Consider the following 18,684-nt stretch of genomic DNA (forward strand, 5'->3'; position numbering starts at 1 on the left):
TATTTAGTAGGGCTAGGAGCCTATCTAGCTGCAGAAAATGTAACAAAAAGTTTTATAAAAAGATTGTTAAAATCCTAGTCATTTGCATATTTATTTGTTGGTCCTTAGTAACTCTTTAAAGTTGTGACAATTGGCAAAAAAAAAATTAAAATAGGCTACTTAACTTGAATCCTGGTGATCAATACTTTTTTGGTTTACTTAAAAGGAACTTTTCAGTCATTGGCAACTATTTCTTTACACTGATTTATAATCTTAATTGAGAAATCCTACATCGTTTTGTAATTTCTATATTTTTTTTGTTGATTTTGTTTTAGTTTACTATTGACTATTTACTACTTTTTTCATCAAGCTCATTAGACAAACTGCAAACTGTAGAAGATATACGAAAAAATATAAATAAGGCATGTGACAAGAAGTTTACGACCTTTTTGCATTTTCATCAAGTTAATACAATAATAAATTGGTAGTTTAATAATGAAACTGGTTAAATATACAGTAGTAACATTGAAAATTTCATAATAAAATCTAGATTTTACAAATATGATATAGGTAACTTTATACAATACAGTACTTGTTACTATTTGTTGTTCTCTCTCCAATATAGCTGAACAATCAATTTTTTATAGTGGAGTACCATTCAACAATACCAATGTATTTGAAATCTTATAATCTTTTAAGTATGCTTTCATCATTAACCCAAAGAAGGAAAATTATCATCTTCAGACCCAGCTGGATTAATATAAACAAGTTGGTAAAAGGGGGACCACATATATTTAATTAATATTCCAATATGTACATAAATGTTTTCCTCTACCCCTAGCAAAAGTATATGATTTTGAAATTTCCAGTCACATTTAGAGAACATATATCATAAAATAAGCTCTCTGACAAGAATAAATATAGCGCTTCATTAACAGAGCTGCAAGGGTGAAAACGTAGTCATAATAAAAATGACTCACAGAAGCATAAAATTTTCCCAAAGAAGCAAAGGATACCAGGCATAAACTGGAAATCTTTTATCATATTACTTTTGCTATTATTCATCTCGCCATCTCAAAATAACAAAGATATAAGGATTTACAATAACACATGATAAATAATAACGACATAACTACGCTACTATACACTGGCAATGAAAAAAAGAATAGATGAGGACCAAGGGATATACAAACTGTCCTAGACTTGTTTGGAAATGTGCACAAGAAATTTTCAAGCACAACATAAAAAGGTCAAATCTTTATCATTTTCTACAAGGTATAATATTCAGTCTTACTTAAAACAAAGAGGATAGATGCATGTAGTCAAAGAAAAAACTTCTCTTATAAAATTTAACGACTTTTATTCTTTTTACCATAATTTCAAGGCCTTTACTCCACATATGCTCTTTCAGCATTACAAATAACCAGTTGTATCTAATGGTAAAGGAACATTCTGACAATAAAAGCAGTTTACAAGTATTAAATTTAAATAGATTTGCACTGAAAGAAATGGAGTCCTTACTACATAAATCACATCAGAGACAATATTCATAAAAAGAATATCATTATCTATGGAGCCACTTACAAAAAAAAAAAAAAAAAGTTCTTACACCATAGATATATAAACTGAATTCAACCACCAATGAATATTTCTTTCCATCCATAGCAACTGATACAAGTGGATTTTTATTTTTACAAAAACTTTAACGTGCTAAATACAAAGGCTTTCATCAGATAACTATTTCATCAAATGGAATCAATTCTCAAGTAAGTAATTTATGATTCTGAAATTAATACTGCATCCCCAATAAAAAGCACCCAAGCTATAGGAACTTATTTGAATACAATTGAAATTAACTTCACAAATACAACCTTTAGCAAGATTTTAGCTTGCAAAAAAATAAGTTTATGGAAAATTCCCAACAAAATTACATCAAGTAATATCTACAGAATTATGGCATAATACAAAATATATTCTCATTAGCAAAACTAAATAAAGCATATGTAAATATCCTACTTAAATCAATTACTTGCCTAAACATCCCACAGCCATGTCATCTGCTTATTTAAATATTAGCAATTTCTGCATCTGTAATAGCAGTATAAACAATCGATGGAAATGTTGATCATTTTTTTAAACAAGTATAAGAGATATGCACTGTAGTCCCTAACATTCTAATTAGAAAATAGTTTCCATCAAAGGTCGTTTCTAACCAAGAAAATTAATGTTTAGATAGAAATACCCCCACCAAATGTAGAATTAATTTGCGAAGGTCAAAGTTCAGTACTGACTTGCCAGATTGTGACCGATGTGAAAACTGCGCAATTGAAGATTTGCACCACCGATGAACTGCTACTTGTAACTGTGTGAGTAATGTATGTACATTCATGACAATTACATTTGCCTTAACTTGACCTGTACTAGGAAAATCTGTATAAACCTACTCACAAGTTTTTTAAATATTTTCTTTAACTTTCCTCATTAACAATTAAAAAACTAAAGTAATAAACATCAACTTTTTTTGTGTGGGGAAAACATTTCTTTCCAGATTCAACTGTAAAAGTACAGTACACAGAGACATTCCTGTTGCACTGAAACACTCACTTAGCACCTGAGCTGTCAGGTCTCGCACAGTCTGAAAGCCCTGCATTTGCAAAGAGGAATTAATATCCAATAATATAAATATCAATTTTCTAACAGCTTTTGTCCCTGCATATACACAATATAATCTTTTCATTGCTATAGTATAACCAACTGTATAATTCTGAATATATTACATCTTCAGGACTTAAACTAAAGCTCTATACACAACATTGCACTGAATCTTCCCTTCCCAGAATAAGTAGATAAAATCATAACATATCATTAATGGCTGGAAATTCTGATTAAAATGAACACTAAATAATTTTCAAGTCTTATATATCAAACCATTTACTATGAACATCGTTGTGAAAACTAACCGCAGAAAAGTTAACATCCTCCACTATTATTCACTCGAGACACTGAGCTGCATTCAGGAACAACTGTACATACATCTCATTGGCAGCACTGAAATGGTTAAGATGGTTTTCACAACCCCGCCCTCATCACAGTGGTGTCATGACCTAAGTGACCCCTTCAGTAAAATTAAGATACCTAATAAATATCTTCTAACTTCATATAAAAATCTAGAATCACAGGAAGAAAAAAAAGGTGAACCCTGCATTACCAAAGGCCCTTATTCACATTAGATTCTTCATCGTTTCCCTTGGTACAATCTTTTTCCTGGGCCTACCCTTCTCGTCTGTGCTGGGTTACTTGGAGCGGTTGGGTTAAATTGAGAAGGGTTGAAGAACTGGGGCTGACCTGGAGGGGCCATCATAGGTACTGGTCCTTCTACACCATCACTCGACGTCCCCTGTTAATAATGAGAAGATCACGTTATCAAAGGTGCTCTCTTCTTAATAGTCATTCCATAGTACACGCAATTGTTGACCTCGAGGAAAGTGAAAATTTTGAGCCATTATCCAGGTTTATCCTCATAAGTGTATATTTAAATCTGTCATACAACATAACATCTTTAATCAGTACAAAGAAGAAAGCAATGCCTTATTTCATGAGGAATTAATTCCGCATTAAAAATGGACAAAATATCGAAATACTTTGTCTTCACTGAAAAAGGAAGTTCAATAAAGTATAAATTCAAAATGATTTAATCTTATACATAAAGCACTAAATAACAATTTCAATATCACCACCTGCAATAAACAGTGAAATCTAATCAGAAGATTTACACGAGCATTACAATATAAAAGTACAGTACAATAATTTAAAACCGTTGAGGATTATAACCAGAGTAAGCCCATGACCATAAAATGTTTAAATTGGTATTAATCAGAGCAAGAAAACCCAAGCACTTATAAACAATACAGAAAATACTCCAGGTTTACATAATATGGTTAAAAGCAAGATAAAAACAAAGCATATAAAAAGAAAATTTCAAATTAGTCTAATAAGCATCAGTGCAGATTTGTTTAACCTAATACGGCAAATAGTTTTAATATTATGTCATTATGAACCATAAGATATATCCATCGAAGGTCTTTGTGAACATGATACTTACTACTTTATAAAGATGTTTCTTCTAATTTAACTCAAGATATATATTTCCGTGTATAAGACGATCTTTAGATAAGACGAGGTTGAAAATTAGGGGAAAATCTAATACATTTATCTCATATCTGTAGTATAAGATGACTGCTAAATTATGAAAACTTTTTGCATATACACAAGCTTTTGCAGCACGAGAACAAATATTGGCTATGTAATGATAATATTAATGATGTCGTTTTACTTACTGTAAGCCATCCTTAGATATTCAAAATCAATGAGAGGCAATTTCATTATTACAAATATTTTGCTTACTAAATATCATTAGAAATTCAAAATAAATTACATTAAAGGCAGTTCTATACAGTATATGTAAAAACAAACAAATGTATGCATTCACACATCCAAGTGATAATGATACTACTGTTCTGTAAGAGCTTTTAGTAAACCGTAAGAAAACTGTGTTACTGTATTTATTAAGATATTTTGGAAATATTAAGAATAATTTTTGTTTTTTATGTGTCAACATATCTTCAATAGCGGTATTCTGGTTTGGCTGACGATGTTTACATTTCCTCTACTGGGCTCATTGAAAAGTTTATTTCATCGATTCGGAATTATTCCTTGAATTGACAACTGTATCATAGATATGCTAATAATATATAAAGTAAAAATGGATTCATTACCATTATTTTATTTCATAACTGGAATATTTTCATGTACAGTATGAGAGAGGTTATCACTGAGGCCAATGCTAGCCTACCGATTATCATCGCTTGGAATTCAAGGTTTGATTTTTAAAATGGAAGTATAAGACAACCAAAAATTTTCAGGGGTTCATTTTAGGATTTAAAGGTCATCTTATATGGGGAAATATATGGTAGCCTACATGCAGAAAATCATTAATGACAATAACTAAAATTCAAAATCAAGATTATGAGCACCTTCAAAGAATGCAGGACATAAGAATTTACTGCATGTTGGCAAGGATTGTGCAAAGGTCTAGGAAGCAGTACCATGGAATATTGGCACGCAACATTCTTCAACTCCCTCCCAAGTACAAATAACTAAGAATTACAACTAAACATGAACGTAGAATGAGATAAACTAAGCCTAATTAAGTTTATTTTATATTTAAAAGGAAATTTTTTTTTTCTAAAAAATTACTACTAAATAAATGGAGAAAAAACATTCACACTACATGCCATAATTTTCTTTAAAGCAACTGCAATGCATGAAAAAAAGTATTAAAATAACATAATTGACCACAAATGTAAATGTGGTATTACATCCTACAAACAAGTTTTTTTCTATGACAATTATTTTCAAATTACCGTATGTAGATTTGAAGATCTACATAAAGGTCTCAAACATAATCAGTTTAATCACCGAGGAATAATTAACATGAGAAATAAACTATCAGCTTGGGAGGAGGCATTTGGAATTTTAATATCCTAAAGGACCACACATGAGGGTTTATAGAGTAAGTTCTATTTTAGGTTAATATAGATGGACATGTGCCTTCATCCAGATTACTTTTGAATCAAAGTATACATACATCCTATTTGACATGCATAATCATTGAAGGAAAGTAAAATATTTTAGACATATCCCAATTAAAACAGGTAACTTTTTCCATGTAAATGAACCACCACCTTTGGGATAAAAATTATTTTTTTAATGCAGAAGACAATGTAGAATACAGCAAGCCCCACAACCCTACTCTCCATTGCTAATGTCGCTAATCTTGCTAAAGCACCCCCAAACCCACTCCCCACACATTTAGCAATGGAGTGGGGATGGGGGAATTTAGCAAGATTACCCAACTTTGCTAAATTCAGGTAATTTTACTAAAGTTCCCCAACCCGACACTCCATTGCTAGAGTCAGGTAATCTTGCTAAAGTTCCCCAACCCGACACTCCTTTGCTAAAGTCAGGTAACCTTGCTAAATTCCCCCATCCCCACTTTCCATTTCTAAATGTGTGGACAGTGGGTTTGGAGGAATTTAGCAAGATTAGCTGACTTTAGCAATGGAGTGTCGGGTTGGGGAACTTTATTAAAATTACAGTACCCAACTTTAGCAAAGTCAGGTAATCTTGCTAAAGTTCCCCAACCAAACACTCCAATGCTAAAGTCAGCCAATTCTGCTAAATTCCCCCATCCCTACTCTCCTTTGCTAAAGTTGGCTAATCTTGCTAAATTTCCCCCAACCCAACACTCCATTGCTAAAGTCAAGTAGCCTGCTAAAGTCCCCCATCCCCACTCTCCATTGCTAGTCAGCCAATCTTGCGAAATTCCCCCATCCCCACTCTCCATTGCTAGTCAGCCAATCTTGCAAAATTCCATCATCCCCACTCTCCATTGCTAGTCAGCCAATCTTGCGAAATTCCCCCATCCCCACTCTCCATTGCTAGTCAGCCAATCTTGCAAAATTCCATCATCCCCACTCTCCATTGCTAGTCAGCCAATCTTGCAAAATTACCCCATCCCCACTCTCCATTGATAGTCAGCCAATCTTGCGAAATTCCCCCATCCCCACTCTCCATTGCTAGTCAGCCAATCTTGCGAAATTACCCCATCCCCACTCTCCATTGCTAGTCAGCCAATCTTGCAAAATTACCCCATCCACACACTCCATTGCTAGTCAGCCAATCTTGCGAAATTCCCACATCCCCACTCTCCATTGCTAGTCAGCCAATCTTGCAAAATTCCATCATCCCCACTCTCCATTGCTAGTCAGCCAGTCTTGCAAAATTCCATCATCCCCACTCTCCATTGCTAGTCAGCCAATCTTGCAAAATTCCCCCATCCCCACTCTCCATTGCTAGTCAGCCAATCTTGCGAAATTCCCCCATCCCCACTCTCCATTGCTAGTCAGCCAATCTTGCAAAATTACCCCATCCCCACTCTCCATTGCTAGTCAGCCAATCTTGCAAAATTCCCACATCCCCACTCTCCATTGCTAGTCAGCCAATCTTGCAAAATTCCATCATCCCCACTCTCCATTGCTAGTCAGCCAATCTTGCAAAATTCCATCATCCCCACTCTCCATTGCTAGTCAGCCAATCTTGCAAAATTCCATCATCCCCACTCTCCATTGCTAGTCAGCCAATCTTGCGAAATTACCCCATCCCCACTCTCCATTGCTATTCAGCCAATCTTGGGAAATTCCCCCATCCCCACTCTCCATTGCTAGTCAGCCAATCTTGCGAAATTAAACCCATCCCCACTCTCCATTGCTAGTCAGCCAATCTTGCGAAATTCCCCCATCCCAACTCTCCATTGCTAGTCTGCCAATCTTGCGAAATTCCCCCATCCCCACTCTCCATTGCTAGTCAGCCAATCTTGCGAAATTCCCCCATCCCCACTCTCCATTGCTAGTCAGCCAATCTTGCGAAATTACCCCATCCCCACTCTCCATTGCTAGTCAGCCAATCTTGCGAAATTCCCCCATCCCAACTCTCCATTGCTAGTCAGCCAATCTTGCAAAATTCCATCATCCCCATTCTCCATTGCTAGTCAGCCAATCTTGCGAAATTCCCCCATCCCCACTCTCCATTGCTAGTCAGCCAATCTTGCAAAATTACCCCATCCCCACTCTCCATTGCTAGTCAGCCAATCTTGCGAAATTCCCCCATCCCCACTCTCCATTGCTAGTCTGCCAATCTTGCGAAATTCCCCCATCCCCACTCTCCATTGCTAGTCAGCCAATCTTGCGAAATTCCCCCATCCCCACTCTCCATTGCTAGTCAGCCAATCTTGCGAAATTCCCCCATCCCCACTCTCCATTGATAGTCAGCCAATCTTGCGAAATTCCCCCATCCCCACTCTCCATTGCTAGTCAGCCAATCTTGCGAAATTCCCCCATCCCCACTCTCCATTGCTAGTCAGCCAATCTTGCGAAATTCCCCCATCCCCACTCTCCATTGCTAGTCAGCCAATCTTGCGAAATTCCCCCATCCCCACTCTCCATTGCTAGTCAGCCAATCTTGCGAAATTCCCCCATCCCCACTCTCCATTGCTAGTCAGCCAATCTTGCGAAATTCCCCCATCCCCACTCTCCATTGCTAGTCAGCCAATCTTGCGAAATTCCCCCATCCCCACTCTCCATTGCTAGTCAGCCAATCTTGCGAAATTCCCCCATCCCCACTCTCCATTGCTAGTCAGCCAATCTTGCGAAATTCCCCCATCCCCACTCTCCATTGCTAGTCAGCCAATCTTGCGAAATTCCCCCATCCCCACTCTCCATTGCTAGTCAGCCAATCTTGCGAAATTCCCCCATCCCCACTCTCCATTGCTAGTCTGCCAATCTTGCGAAATTCCCCCATCCCCACTCTCCATTGCTAGTCAGCCAATCTTGCGAAATTCCCCCATCCCCACTCTCCATTGCTAGTCAGCCAATCTTGCGAAATTCCCCCATCCCCACTCTCCATTGTTAGTCAGCCAATCTTGCGAAATTCCCCCATCCCCACTCTCCATTGCTAGTCAGCCAATCTTGCGAAATTCCCCCATCCCCACTCTCCATTGCTAGTCAGCCAATCTTGCGAAATTCCCCCATCCCCACTCTCCATTGCTAGTCAGCCAATCTTGCGAAATTCCCCCATCCCCACTCTCCATTGCTAGTCAGCCAATCTTGCGAAATTCCCCCATCCCCACTCTCCATTGATAGTCAGCCAATCTTGCGAAATTCCCCCATCCCCACTCTCCATTGCTAGTCAGCCAATCTTGCGAAATTCCCCCATCCCCACTCTCCATTGCTAGTCTGCCAATCTTGCGAAATTCCCCCATCCCCACTCTCCATTGCTAGTCAGCCAATCTTGCGAAATTCCCCCATCCCCACTCTCCATTGCTAGTCAGCCAATCTTGCGAAATTCCCCCATCCCCACTCTCCATTGCTAGTCAGCCAATCTTGCGAAATTCCCCCATCCCCACTCTCCATTGCTAGTCAGCCAATCTTGCGAAATTCCCCCATCCCCACTCTCCATTGCTAGTCAGCCAATCTTGCGAAATTCCCCCATCCCCACTCTCCATTGCTAGTCAGCCAATCTTGCGAAATTCCCCCATCCCCACTCTCCATTGCTAGTCAGCCAATCTTGCGAAATTCCCCCATCCCCACTCTCCATTGATAGTCAGCCAATCTTGCGAAATTCCCCCATCCCCACTCTCCATTGCTAGTCTGCCAATCTTGCGAAATTCCCCCATCCCCACTCTCCATTGCTAGTCTGCCAATCTTGCGAAATTCCCCCATCCCCACTCTCCATTGCTAGTCAGCCAATCTTGCGAAATTCCCCCATCCCCACTCTCCATTGCTAGTCAGCCAATCTTGCGAAATTCCCCCATCCCCACTCTCCATTGCTAGTCAGCCAATCTTGCGAAATTCCCCCATCCCCACTCTCCATTGCTAGTCAGCCAATCTTGCGAAATTCCCCCATCCCCACTCTCCATTGCTAGTCAGCCAATCTTGCGAAATTCCCCCATCCCCACTCTCCATTGCTAGTCAGCCAATCTTGCGAAATTCCCCCATCCCCACTCTCCATTGCTAGTCAGCCAATCTTGCGAAATTCCCCCATCCCCACTCTCCATTGCTAGTCAGCCAATCTTGCAAAATTCCCCCATCCCCACTCTCCATTGCTAGTCAGCCAATCTTGCGAAATTCCCCCATCCCCACTCTCCATTGCTAGTCAGCCAATCTTGCGAAATTCCCCCATCCCCACTCTCCATTGCTAGTCAGCCAATCTTGCGAAATTCCCCCATCCCCACTCTCCATTGCTAGTCAGCCAATCTTGCGAAATTCCCCCATCCCCACTCTCCATTGCTAGTCAGCCAATCTTGCGAAATTCCCCCATCCCCACTCTCCATTGATAGTCAGCCAATCTTGCGAAATTCCCCCATCCCCACTCTCCATTGCTAGTCAGCCAATCTTGCGAAATTCCCCCATCCCCACTCTCCATTGCTAGTCTGCCAATCTTGCGAAATTCCCCCATCCCCACTCTCCATTGCTAGTCAGCCAATCTTGCGAAATTCCATCATCCCCACTCTCAATGGCTAGTCAGCCAATCTTGCGAAATTCCATCATCCCCTCTCTCCATTGCTAGTCAGCCAATCTTGCAAAACTCCCCCATCCTCACTCTCCATTGCTAGTCAGCCAATCTTGCGAAATTCCATCATCCCCTCTCTCCATTGCTAGTCAGCCAATCTTGCAAAACTCCCCCATCCCCACTCTCCATTGCTAGTCAGCCAATCTTGCGAAATTCCCCCATCCTCACTCTCCATTGCTAGTCAGCCAATCTTGCGAAATTCCGTCATCCCCACTCTCAATGGCTAGTCGGCCAATCTTGCGAAATTCCATCATCCCCACTCTCCATTTCTAGTCAGCCAATCTTGCAAAACTCCCCCATCCCCACTCTCCATTGCTAAGTCAGCCAATCTTGTGAAATTCCCCCATCCCCACTCTCCATTGCTAGTCAGCCAATCTTGCGAAATTCCCCCATCCCCACTCTTAATTGCTAGTCAGCCAATCTTGCAAAATTCCCCCATCCCCACTCTCCATTGCTAGTCAGCCAATCTTGCGAAATTCCCCCATCCCCACTCTCCATTGCTAGTCAGCCAATATTGCGAAATTCCCCCATCCCCACTCTCCATTGCTAGTCAGCCAATCTTGCAAAATTCCATCATCCCCACTCTCCATTGCTAGTCAGCCAATCTTGCGAAATTCCCCCATCCCCATTCTCCATTGCTGGTCAGCCAATCTTGCGAAATTCCCCCATCCCCACTCTCCATTGCTAGTCAGCCAATCTTGCAAAATTCCCCCATCCCCACTCTCCATTGCTAGTCTGCCAATCTTGCAAAATTCCCCCATCCCCACTCTCCATTGCTAGTCAGCCAATCTTGCAAAATTCCCCCATCCCCACTCTCCATTGCTAGTCAGCCAATCTTGCAAAATTCCCCCATCCCCACTCTCCATTGCTAGTCTGCCAATCTTGCAAAATTCCCCCATCCCCACTCTCCATTGCTAGTCAGCCAATCTTGCGAAATTCCCCCATCCCCACTCTCCATTGCTAGTCAGCCAATCTTGCAAAATTCCGCCATCCCCACTCTCCATTGCTAGTCAGCCAATCTTGCAAAATTCCCCCATCCCCACTCTCCATTGCTAGTCTGCCAATCTTGCAAAATTCCCCCATCCCCACTCTCCATTCCTAGTCAGCCAATCTTGCGAAATTCCCCCATCCCCACTCTCCATTGCTAGTCAGCCAATCTTGCAAAATTCCCCCATCCCCACTCTCCATTGCTAGTCAGCCAATCTTGCAAAATTCCCCCATCCCCACTCTCCATTGCTAGTCAGCCAATCTTGCAAAATTCCCCCATCCCCACTCTCCATTGCTAGTCAGCCAATCTTGCAAAATTCCCCCATCCCCACTCTCCATTGCTGGTCAGCCAATCTTGCGAAATTCCCCCATCCCCACTCTCCATTGCTAGTCAGCCAATCTTGCAAAATTCCCCCATCCCCACTCTCCACTGCTAGTCAGCCAATCTTGCAAAATTCCCCCATCCCCACTCTCCATTGCTGGTCAGCCAATCTTGCGAAATTCCCCCATCCCCACTCTCCATTGCTGGTCAGCCAATCTTGCGAAATTCCCCCATCCCCACTCTCCATTGCTAGTCAGCCAATCTTGCGAAATTCCCCCATCCCCACTCTCCATTGCTAGTCAGCCAATCTTGCGAAATTCCCCCATCCCCACTCTCCATTGCTAGTCAGCCAATCTTGCGAAATTCCCCCATCCCCACTCTCCATTGCTAGTCAGCCAATCTTGCGAAATTCCCCCATCCCCACTCTCCATTGCTAGTCAGCCAATCTTGCGAAATTCCCCCATCCCCACTCTCCATTGCTAGTCAGCCAATCTTGCGAAATTCCCCCATCCCCACTCTCCATTGCTAGTCTGCCAATCTTGCGAAATTCCCCCATCCCCACTCTCCATTGCTAGTCAGCCAATCTTGCGAAATTCCCCCATCCCCACTCTCCATTGCTAGTCAGCCAATCTTGCGAAATTCCCCCATCCCCACTCTCCATTGTTAGTCAGCCAATCTTGCGAAATTCCCCCATCCCCACTCTCCATTGCTAGTCAGCCAATCTTGCGAAATTCCCCCATCCCCACTCTCCATTGCTAGTCAGCCAATCTTGCGAAATTCCCCCATCCCCACTCTCCATTGCTAGTCAGCCAATCTTGCGAAATTCCCCCATCCCCACTCTCCATTGCTAGTCAGCCAATCTTGCGAAATTCCCCCATCCCCACTCTCCATTGATAGTCAGCCAATCTTGCGAAATTCCCCCATCCCCACTCTCCATTGCTAGTCAGCCAATCTTGCGAAATTCCCCCATCCCCACTCTCCATTGCTAGTCTGCCAATCTTGCGAAATTCCCCCATCCCCACTCTCCATTGCTAGTCAGCCAATCTTGCGAAATTCCCCCATCCCCACTCTCCATTGCTAGTCAGCCAATCTTGCGAAATTCCCCCATCCCCACTCTCCATTGCTAGTCAGCCAATCTTGCGAAATTCCCCCATCCCCACTCTCCATTGCTAGTCAGCCAATCTTGCGAAATTCCCCCATCCCCACTCTCCATTGCTAGTCAGCCAATCTTGCGAAATTCCCCCATCCCCACTCTCCATTGCTAGTCAGCCAATCTTGCGAAATTCCCCCATCCCCACTCTCCATTGCTAGTCAGCCAATCTTGCGAAATTCCCCCATCCCCACTCTCCATTGATAGTCAGCCAATCTTGCGAAATTCCCCCATCCCCACTCTCCATTGCTAGTCTGCCAATCTTGCGAAATTCCCCCATCCCCACTCTCCATTGCTAGTCTGCCAATCTTGCGAAATTCCCCCATCCCCACTCTCCATTGCTAGTCAGCCAATCTTGCGAAATTCCCCCATCCCCACTCTCCATTGCTAGTCAGCCAATCTTGCGAAATTCCCCCATCCCCACTCTCCATTGCTAGTCAGCCAATCTTGCGAAATTCCCCCATCCCCACTCTCCATTGCTAGTCAGCCAATCTTGCGAAATTCCCCCATCCCCACTCTCCATTGCTAGTCAGCCAATCTTGCGAAATTCCCCCATCCCCACTCTCCATTGCTAGTCAGCCAATCTTGCGAAATTCCCCCATCCCCACTCTCCATTGCTAGTCAGCCAATCTTGCGAAATTCCCCCATCCCCACTCTCCATTGCTAGTCAGCCAATCTTGCAAAATTCCCCCATCCCCACTCTCCATTGCTAGTCAGCCAATCTTGCGAAATTCCCCCATCCCCACTCTCCATTGCTAGTCAGCCAATCTTGCGAAATTCCCCCATCCCCACTCTCCATTGCTAGTCAGCCAATCTTGCGAAATTCCCCCATCCCCACTCTCCATTGCTAGTCAGCCAATCTTGCGAAATTCCCCCATCCCCACTCTCCATTGCTAGTCAGCCAATCTTGCGAAATTCCCCCATCCCCACTCTCCATTGATAGTCAGCCAATCTTGCGAAATTCCCCCATCCCCACTCTCCATTGCTAGTCAGCCAATCTTGCGAAATTCCCCCATCCCCACTCTCCATTGCTAGTCTGCCAATCTTGCGAAATTCCCCCATCCCCACTCTCCATTGCTAGTCAGCCAATCTTGCGAAATTCCATCATCCCCACTCTCAATGGCTAGTCAGCCAATCTTGCGAAATTCCATCATCCCCTCTCTCCATTGCTAGTCAGCCAATCTTGCAAAACTCCCCCATCCTCACTCTCCATTGCTAGTCAGCCAATCTTGCGAAATTCCATCATCCCCTCTCTCCATTGCTAGTCAGCCAATCTTGCAAAACTCCCCCATCCCCACTCTCCATTGCTAGTCAGCCAATCTTGCGAAATTCCCCCATCCTCACTCTCCATTGCTAGTCAGCCAATCTTGCGAAATTCCGTCATCCCCACTCTCAATGGCTAGTCGGCCAATCTTGCGAAATTCCATCATCCCCACTCTCCATTTCTAGTCAGCCAATCTTGCAAAACTCCCCCATCCCCACTCTCCATTGCTAAGTCAGCCAATCTTGTGAAATTCCCCCATCCCCACTCTCCATTGCTAGTCAGCCAATCTTGCGAAATTCCCCCATCCCCACTCTTAATAACTAGTCAGCCAATCTTGCAAAATTCCCCCATCCCCACTCTCCATTGCTAGTCAGCCAATCTTGCGAAATTCCCCCATCCCCACTCTCCATTGCTAGTCAGCCAATATTGCGAAATTCCCCCATCCCCACTCTCCATTGCTAGTCAGCCAATCTTGCAAAATTCCATCATCCCCACTCTCCATTGCTAGTCAGCCAATCTTGCGAAATTCCCCCATCCCCATTCTCCATTGCTGGTCAGCCAATCTTGCGAAATTCCCCCATCCCCACTCTCCATTGCTAGTCAGCCAATCTTGCAAAATTCCCCCATCCCCACTCTCCATTGCTAGTCTGCCAATCTTGCAAAATTCCCCCATCCCCACTCTCCATTGCTAGTCAGCCAATCTTGCAAAATTCCCCCATCCCCACTCTCCATTGCTAGTCAGCCAATCTTGCAAAATTCCCCCATCCCCACTCTCCATTGCTAGTCTGCCAATCTTGCAAAATTCCCCCATCCCCACTCTCCATTGCTAGTCAGCCAATCTTGCGAAATTCCCCCATCCCCACTCTCCATTGCTAGTCAGCCAATCTTGCAAAATTCCGCCATCCCCACTCTCCATTGCTAGTCAGCCAATCTTGCAAAATTCCCCCATCCCCACTCTCCATTGCTAGTCTGCCAATCTTGCAAAATTCCCCCATCCCCACTCTCCATTCCTAGTCAGCCAATCTTGCGAAATTCCCCCATCCCCACTCTCCATTGCTAGTCAGCCAATCTTGCAAAATTCCCCCATCCCCACTCTCCATTGCTAGTCAGCCAATCTTGCAAAATTCCCCCATCCCCACTCTCCATTGCTAGTCAGCCAATCTTGCAAAATTCCCCCATCCCCACTCTCCATTGCTAGTCAGCCAATCTTGCAAAATTCCCCCATCCCCACTCTCCATTGCTGGTCAGCCAATCTTGCGAAATTCCCCCATCCCCACTCTCCATTGCTAGTCAGCCAATCTTGCAAAATTCCCCCATCCCCACTCTCCACTGCTAGTCAGCCAATCTTGCAAATTCCCCCATCCCCACTCTCCATTGCTGGTCAGCCAATCTTGCGAAATTCCCCCATCCCCACTCTCCATTGCTGGTCAGCCAATCTTGCGAAATTCCCCCATCCCCACTCTCCATTGCTAGTCAGCCAATCTTGCGAAATTCCCCCATCCCCACTCTCCATTGCTAGTCAGCCAATCTTGCGAAATTCCCCCATCCCCACTCTCCATTGCTAGTCAGCCAATCTTGCGAAATTCCCCCATCCCCACTCTCCATTGCTAGTCAGCCAATCTTGCAAAATTCCCCCATCCCCACTCTCCATTGCTAGTCAGCCAATCTTGCAAAATTCCCCCATCCCCACTCTCCATTGCTAGTCTGCCAATCTTGCAAAATTCCCCCATCCCCACTCTCCATTGCTAGTCAGCCAATCTTGCGAAATTCCCCCATCCCCACTCTCCATTGCTAGTCAGCCAATCTTGCGAAATTCCCCCATCCCCACTCTCCATTGCTAGTCAGCCAATCTTGCAAAATTCCCCCATCCCCACTCTCCATTGCTAGTCAGCCAATCTTGTAAAATTCCCCCATCCCCACTCTCCATTGCTAGTCAGCCAATCTTGCAAAATTCCCCCATCCCCACTCTCCATTGCTGGTCAGCCAATCTTGCGAAATTCCCCCATCCCCACTCTCCATTGCTAGTCAGCCAATCTTGCAAAATTCCCCCATCCCCACTCTCCATTGCTAGTCAGCCAATCTTGCAAAATTCCCCCATCCCCACTCTCCATTGCTAGTCAGCCAATCTTGCAAAATTCCCCCATCCCCACTCTCCATTGCTAGTCAGCCAATCTTGCGAAATTCCCCCATCCCCACTCTCCATTGCTAGTCAGCCAATCTTGCAAAATTCCCCCATCCCCACTCTCCATTGCTAGTCAGCCAATCTTGCGAAATTCCCCCATCCCCACTCTCCATTGCTAGTCAGCCAATCTTGCGAAATTCCCCCATCCCCACTCTCCATTGCTAGTCAGCCAATCTTGCAAAATTCCCCCATCCCCACTCTCCATTGCTAGTCAGCCAATCTTGCAAAATTCCCCCATCCCCACTCTCCATTGCTAGTCAGCCAATCTTGCAAAATTCCCCCATCCCCACTCTCCATTGCTAGTCAGCCAATCTTGCAAAATTCCCCCATCCCCACTCTCCATTGCTAGTCAGCCAATCTTGCAAAATTCCCCCATCCCCACTCTCCATTGCTAGTCAGCCAATCTTGCAAAATTCCCCCATCCCCACTCTCCATTGCTAGTCAGCCAATCTTGCAAAATTCCACCATCCCCACTCTCCATTGCTAGTCAGCCAATCTTGCGAAATTCCCCCATCCCCACTCTCCATTGCTAGTCAGCCAATCTTGCGAAATTCCCCCATCCCCACTCTCCATTGCTAGTCAGCCAATCTTGCGAAATTCCCCCATCCCCACTCTCCATTGCTAGTCAGCCAATCTTGCAAATTCCCCCATCCCCACTCTCCATTGCTAGTCAGCCAATCTTGCGAAATTCCCCCATCCCCACTCTCCATTGCTAGTCAGCCAATCTTGCGAAATTACCCCATCCCCACTCTCCATTGCTAGTCAGCCAATCTTGCGAAATTCCCCCATCCCCACTCTCCATTGCTAGTCAGCCAATCTTGTGAAATTCCCCCATCCCCACTCTCCATTGCTAGTCAGCCAATCTTGCGAAATTCCCCATCCCCACTCTCCATTGCTAGTCAGCCAATCTTGCGAAATTCCCCCATCCCTACTCTCCATTGCTAGTCAGTCAATCTTGCAAATTCCCCTATCCCCACTCTCCATTGCTAGTCAGCCAATCTTGTGAAATTCCCCCATCCCCACTCTCCATTGCTAGTCAGCCATTCTTGCGAAATTCCCCCATCCCTACTCTCCATTGCTAGTCAGCCAATCTTGTGAAATTCCCCTATCCCCACTCTCCATTGCTAGTCAGCCAATCTTGTGAAATTCCCCCATCCCCACTCTCCATTGCTAGTCAGCCATTCTTGCGAAATTCCCCCATCCCCACTCTCCATTGCTAGTCAGCCAATCTTGTGAAATTCCCCCATCCCCACTCTCCATTGCTAGTCAGCCAATCTTGTGAAATTCCCCCATCCCCACTCTCCATTGCTAGTCAGCCAATCTTGTGAAATTCCCCCATCCCCACTCTCCATTGCTAGTCAGCCAATCTTGCAAAATTCCCCCATCCCTACTCTCCATTGCTAGTCAGCCAATCTTGCGAAATTCCCCTATCCCCACTCTCCATTGCTAGTCAGCCAATCTTGCAAAATTCCCCCATCCCCACTCTCCATTGCTAGTCAGCCAATCTTGCGAAATTCCCCCATCCCCACTCTCCATTGCTAGTCAGCCAATCTTGCAAAATTCCCCCATCCCCACTCTCCATTGCTAGTCAGCCAATCTTGCAAAATTCCACCATCCCCACTCTCCATTGCTAGTCTGCCAATCTTGCAAAATTCCACCACCCCCACTCTCCATTGCTAGTCAGCCAATCTTGCGAAATTCCCCCATCCCCACTCTCCATTGCTAGTCAGCCAATCTTGCGAAATTCCCCCATCCCCACTCTCCATTGCTAGTCAGCCAATCTTGCAAAATTCCACCATCCCCACTCTCCATTGCTAGTCTGCCAATCTTGCAAATTCCACCACCCCCACTCTCTACTGCTGAAGTCAACCACTCTCCAGTGCTTAAGTCAGCTAATCTGGCTAAATTCCCGCAACCCCACTCTCCATTGCTAAAATCAGCTAATATTGCTAAATTCCCACATCCCCACTCTCTATTGCTAAAGTCAACTAATCTTGCTAAATTCCCCCCAACCTACTCTCCAGTGCTAAAGTCAGCTAAAGTTGCTAAAGCAATCCCAACCCCACTCTCCATTGCTAAAGTCAGCTAATCTTGCTAAATTCCCAACCCCACTCGCCATTGCAAATGTCAGGTAATCTTGCTAAATTTCTCCATCCCTACTTCCATTGCTAAAGTCAGCTAATCTTGCTAAATTCCCCCCAACCCACTCTCCATTGCTAAAGTCAGCTAATCTTCCTAAAGCCCTCATCCCCACTCTCCATTGCTAAAGTCAGGTAATCTTGCTCAAGCTCCTAACCCACTCTCCATTGCTAAAGTCAGCTAATGTTGCTAAAGCAATCCCATCCCCACTCTCCATTGCTAAAGTCATCTAATCTTGCTAAAGCCCCAATCCCACTCGCCATTGCTAAAGTCAGCTAATCTTGCTAAAGCCCCTTAACTCACTCTCCATTGCTAAAGTCAGCTAATGTTGCTAAAGCCACCCCAAACCCCACTCCATTGCTAAGTCAGGTAATCTTGCTAAAACCCTCCAACCCCACTCTCTATTGGTAGTCAGCTAATTTTGCTAAAGCCATCCTATCCTCACTCTCCATTGCTAAAGTCAGCTAATCTTG

At 44.1% G+C, this 18,684-nt stretch overlaps 1 protein-coding gene across 8 annotated transcripts in view; it reads right to left on the bottom strand.

Annotated features, from left to right (window-relative positions):
- Positions 1-752: 752 nt before the first annotated feature.
- Positions 753-18,684, bottom strand: part of LOC137650111 (protein transport protein Sec16A-like) — a 248,621-nt gene continuing 230,689 nt past the window's right edge. For 7 of the 8 annotated variants that reach the window (XM_068383237.1, XM_068383234.1, XM_068383233.1 and 4 more), the window contains one exon: positions 753-3,376. In XM_068383237.1, coding sequence (XP_068239338.1) covers positions 3,215-3,376 — 162 coding nt within the window. In that variant the 3' untranslated portion in view covers positions 753-3,214. The remainder of the gene's footprint in view (positions 3,377-18,684) is intronic. The other variant, XM_068383236.1, reaches the window with a different exon arrangement.

Source organism: Palaemon carinicauda, chromosome 11, assembly GCF_036898095.1.
Source record: "Palaemon carinicauda isolate YSFRI2023 chromosome 11, ASM3689809v2, whole genome shotgun sequence".
NCBI classification, from domain to species: Eukaryota; Metazoa; Arthropoda; class Malacostraca; order Decapoda; family Palaemonidae; genus Palaemon; species Palaemon carinicauda.